This window comes from Bremia lactucae, linkage group LG5 (assembly GCF_004359215.1).
Source record: "Bremia lactucae strain SF5 linkage group LG5, whole genome shotgun sequence".
Taxonomy (NCBI): domain Eukaryota; phylum Oomycota; class Peronosporomycetes; order Peronosporales; family Peronosporaceae; genus Bremia; species Bremia lactucae.
Genome location: NC_090614.1, coordinates 2,991,626 through 2,996,366, shown reverse-complemented (window position 1 = coordinate 2,996,366; position 4,741 = coordinate 2,991,626). Strand labels below are relative to the sequence as shown.

The 4,741-nt window shown below is 44.6% G+C and overlaps 2 protein-coding genes across 2 annotated transcripts; one reads left to right on the top strand and one right to left on the bottom strand.

Annotated features, from left to right (window-relative positions):
• Positions 1-2,752: 2,752 nt before the first annotated feature.
• On the top strand, positions 2,753-2,947 carry CCR75_006467 (uncharacterized protein; the record flags this gene model as incomplete). The annotated part of the gene is made up of 1 exon (XM_067964537.1): positions 2,753-2,947. The coding sequence occupies one exon, from the start codon at positions 2,753-2,755 to the stop codon at positions 2,945-2,947; it is 195 nt and encodes a 64-aa protein (XP_067821274.1).
• Positions 2,948-3,463: 516 nt separating this feature from the next.
• CCR75_006466 (uncharacterized protein) lies at positions 3,464-3,907 on the bottom strand (the record flags this gene model as incomplete). The annotated part of the gene is made up of 1 exon (XM_067964536.1): positions 3,464-3,907. One exon carries the CDS (start codon positions 3,905-3,907, stop codon positions 3,464-3,466), a length of 444 nt encoding a protein of 147 aa, XP_067821275.1.
• Between the last annotated feature and the right edge of the window lie 834 nt (positions 3,908-4,741).

Sequence of the window (4,741 nt, the reverse complement as noted above, 5' to 3'; positions counted from 1 at the left end):
TAGAAGTCTAGTAACTTCTACCATTTGAGGGGATTTCTCCTCAAATACGTGGGGACCTCTTCCCTCAACGTCTTCCGAGTGTGATTGCGCTATCACAGTCGGGTCCACTACGGTCGACTCTCTACTCGACCTTGGATCATCGTGTTGTCCTTTCTGGGCAACCGGTATACTCCTTGAATGTCGCCCACTAAGCGTACATTCATGTCCCAATCCACTCGACCTTTTCGAGTGGTGGACCTTCGGCGCTGCCTGTGCATTAACACAGCCGCCGGCAGCTGACTCCACATTGTGATTGGTAATCACACTGTGATCTTGTGCGGTTGTACTAACGACCGTACCACAAGTGAGGCCATCGCACTCACTCGTAGTACATCCACACGCTTGTGGACGCTCCAAGACGTTCATCAGATGGCCATCTGATGAACAAGTGGCAGGCATCTTTACGGATCGATGCTGCCAGCTGATCCTTGGCTCGTATTTTCTGAGCCAAAGTAAACCTAGGATGACATCAAATTTGTCATCCAAATCCAGTACGATGAAATCATCATCGTACTGTAAATCTCTTAACGTGTAGTAAAATTTCACTACCCGTTTCATTACTGTTATCGATGCGCCTGTGGCTTGACGCACCGTCATCCTCGTTGGAGGGATGTCGCGCTCAACATATTTGAGCCTATGATCCTCTAGAGACTGGCGACGAATATATTTATTTGACGCTCCGCAGTCCACTAGGGCTCTGAGTGACAATCATTTGTCACTTTCAATTTTGTAGTGATGAGAGCTACCTCTTCACCAGGTGCAGAAACATATAATGATTGTGTGTCTGGAGCAACTTTAGTCAAGTGATTTGAAATTTCTCTTACGGTTGCTGGATCAGTAGGCCGTTGCGACCCTACTGACCCCGTCCATTTTTTGGCAGTCCGCCTCGCTGTTGCGATTTCGCAACAACGTCGGATCCGCGACCGTTGCCCTTTTCGGCATACGGTCAAAAATTACGTTCAGTCCCTTTCGGTACTGGACGTGGGGCACTACACTCATGAGAGTAATGTCCCATTTTTGGCAGCGATGGCATTTCTGCGATCGCTTATTGTTCGAGAGCGAGGTTTCTCCCTTTCGACGTAGGGAAGGTCCATTTGTTCTAGACGTCCCAGCTCTTGTCATCTTGGAGGAAGATACGATGACGAACTAGCTCGAGTCTGTCAGAAGCTTAAGTCCTCCAGTTTCGCAACGGATATTTCTTCTTCAAGCGTATCCAGTTCCAAGCGGAACAGGTGGGTCTTTACGGGACCATCCGTAAGACCTTGCATGAACACCGTAATCAACGTGTGTTCATGAACTGGGTTATTTGTAATACAACTCGCTAAGCGTCGTACGTGCTGGGTATAAGCGTGAACATCACGCTTGCCTTGCTTGAGATTCAGAAGCTCTGAACGAGCTCTGAACTCAGCCCTTGGTGGTTCAAACGTCTGTTTGAGTCGGGATTTAATAGCCTCTAGCGACCCAAAGACGTATGGGTCGCGCAACATAAGGCCCAATGCCCAAGTTTTGGCACGACCTACCAAATTTGTTTGAGCGAATGCGACTTGCATTTGATCGTCGATGATGTGACGTGCCCTTATGGCATCGTGCAATTCGACAAACTATCTCAAGAGGGAGTCTTCTTGGACTCTTCTATAATTAGAGATGTCAATCTTTGAAGTTTCGGGACGATGCGTTTGCGTCTTCCCAGGTACAGGGGTCTGTACCTGTTGTAACCTCAACAGTTTTGCCTGTTGAGAGCCTTGCTGATTCAGCAAGGCTACTTTTTCCTTCATTTCGTCATGTTCATGTTGTATGAAGTTGGCCATGGCTGAATGGAGAGCATCTCTGTCCAAATTGGACAGCATTGCCAAGATTGCATCATTTCCTACGGTCGAACTCATTCGTTCGACCGCATTCCTTTCTATATCACTTAAAAAGGAGAAGTTTTCACGGGAAACGTGATGCTTATTCCCACTTCTATCAAACATGTCCATTTTAGATGTGGGAAATGTGGTCCTTGGACGGACTACAAAGTGCTACCAGGTGTAACGGGGCACTACGACTTGTACTGCTTCGCTTCAGTTGTGAATGGTGTCTTACGTTAATTGACGTACACTGTACGTGCAGAGGAAGACTTCTCTAAAGGCAACTAGCTTAAAAGGGTAAAATGAAAACTGTACTAAATATAATTAAGTGTCTCTTGTTCAATCTTTGTACGTGCAAACTTAATTATAATCTAATACTAAACATGTAAATGAATTCTTATCTCTATCTTATCTGTAACTCGCTCTTTGATTACTCCTACAGCTGATTAGCTTGCGGAATGAATAGGTTGAATAGTCTATACCTATTTATAGATAAGAATTCTGAATATTACTATATAAAGTAATATCCTGCAAATATTATCTACCGTTTAGATAATAGATTAATTAAAAACCTTTAAGTGTTAATTTCAGGTAACGAAACACCCCGTTACAGTTGCACTTGAATGATAAAACTATTTTATTGGCCCAAAAGATCTATTGAGTGGCACTTCTCATTGACTACCTCCAAGAAGTAATAACATTCGTTAAGAGATGAAATTTGGTTTTGACGGCTGTAATTTGTAGAGGTTTTACTGAGCTACAAAATTGAATGGCTCAACGGCCCTCATTTTTGAAGTTACTGGATTGCATTGCGTTTATAATTTTGGAAGATGACAAAACCAATACCAGTTAACCCCACCAGGCACATGCCGATTAATAAGGCGGCCGACGACGCGGCGGGTCTACAGATTGCCGGAAGCCGTCCGGAAACTCGCTTCGAAGGCTCGGAGAAAGAGGAATCAGGTAAACTTCACCCTGCATGTGAAGCTGTACCACATTGCGGTAACGAAAACGTGAAGCCTCGTGGGTGTGATGACGAAAATGCCGCTGAGGATACTTAGGCGAGGTAGTGAATCTAACTATACAAACAACTTGAAGCATTGCGTATTCAACTGCTCGACCGCAATATGTGGAGCGGTTTTCAAACTTTGTTTTTTTTTAAATTGTTATATAATTATTTTACCGTTATGCTCAGTAGAAGCAATGGAACTTTTTTTTTTCACTGTAGAGTCAAAGCTTAGAATGAAAGGGACTAGATGACCTACCAAGACGTCCGCTAAATTGACGTCTTATACCGGAACAGGATGAATTTGGGCGTCATAAACGGGCTTATGTTTGCATAGCACATTCATTGCCAGTGACGTGCAGTCAAATAGCCAGCAGTTGTGTGGCACGTTGGGTTACCTGATGAATGTGCAGGCAACCTGAAGTATTGAGACTTTTTAGCAACATCAACTAGTGGTGGCATAATACTATTGACGATTAAGTTCTTGGCTGCGACTAACTTGTTGGTTGTCACGGTCTGGATGAGATGTCTTTGAAACTGGCCTTTCCATAACGTTGAGTTATAAGCATACTTAAAAAAAGTCTAAGTCAGCTTTGTTAACGGCGAATGGACCTAGAGCTTGCTGTAGCACCTGAAGTGGAGTGGCATCTGAGGCTTCATCCATTTCCATGATGACACCACGTGCTATCGAGGCACCTTGCGAGTGGGCTAAAGTGATAAGCATTGGCATACGTGGCAGCATTCTGCAAGACAATGCCGCGAATTTGCTTAGTAGCCATTTGCACCTGGTCAATGAGGGCGGTGGGGACTGAGCAAGTTGATTGGCAAAGTCAAGCGCGACGCAAATACGACTCTGAGCAGCCAAATTTGCCTGGATTTCTGCTCCATTGGTCTTGTTGCCAGTAGCACCGTGAAAGAAAAAGGCAGGAAGCTTGGAAACAGAAGCCTGATTAGTGGTAACGGAGCCTACAAGCACCAAAATGGCGATGATAAACAGAACACCGAGCGATGCCATTTTTGCTTTGACGATTGGAATCAGGCAACTTCAGACTGCGCAACTAAACGAATAATAATATGCGGAGTCACAGAGGTGAGGTCAAATTCAACGTCATAACAGCGGGAGCCTTGGAATGGTACGAATGCTACATAACTACAAGAGAGGGATACTGAGACAAAAGCGAAACACCGCCTCTACTTTGATGGATGGTGGCCGCCTGCTTTAGAGGCAATGACGACAGTAGTTTAACAAGCAGACAACAGGCAAACACATTTTGATCGCCAGTTGGAAAAGAAGAACTTCATTCGACCGCTAGTGTCCTTGACTTCGTATATTCACGGGCCACAAATGTCAATTGACATTGTCCTTCATTTGTGTGGTAGCAAATCACAGTCACAAAATCCTTGCATTTCTATCGGGACATTATTGTTTTATCTCTTTCCAATTGACATATCTGCAACCAATGTCTCCACAAGCGTCAATTGTGATCGACAATTTGCAAGAAGGCGAGGTGCACGCCTACCCATTAGTGCTGCTCGAAGGTCGTATCCTTAATGTAAATTCTCCTAATACAATTTTTCTATACGCTCGTTGTGACGATGCCTGCACTTTCCTCTGGCCAATTTCCCCGTCCGGCTGTTTTAAAGCATTTGTGCTTCTCCCATCACCCGGCCAATTTACTATCACTCTGCAACTCGATGGCGTCGCAACTCGCATCTTTCCCATTGGGTATCAACGTCCAATCATTTGCTACATGTTGAGATTTACTATCAATTTTGCTCTGATGTAACGGGGCACTGCCGACTTGTGCTGCTTCTGTACATGTCCACCTCAGTGTAACGGTACATAAAA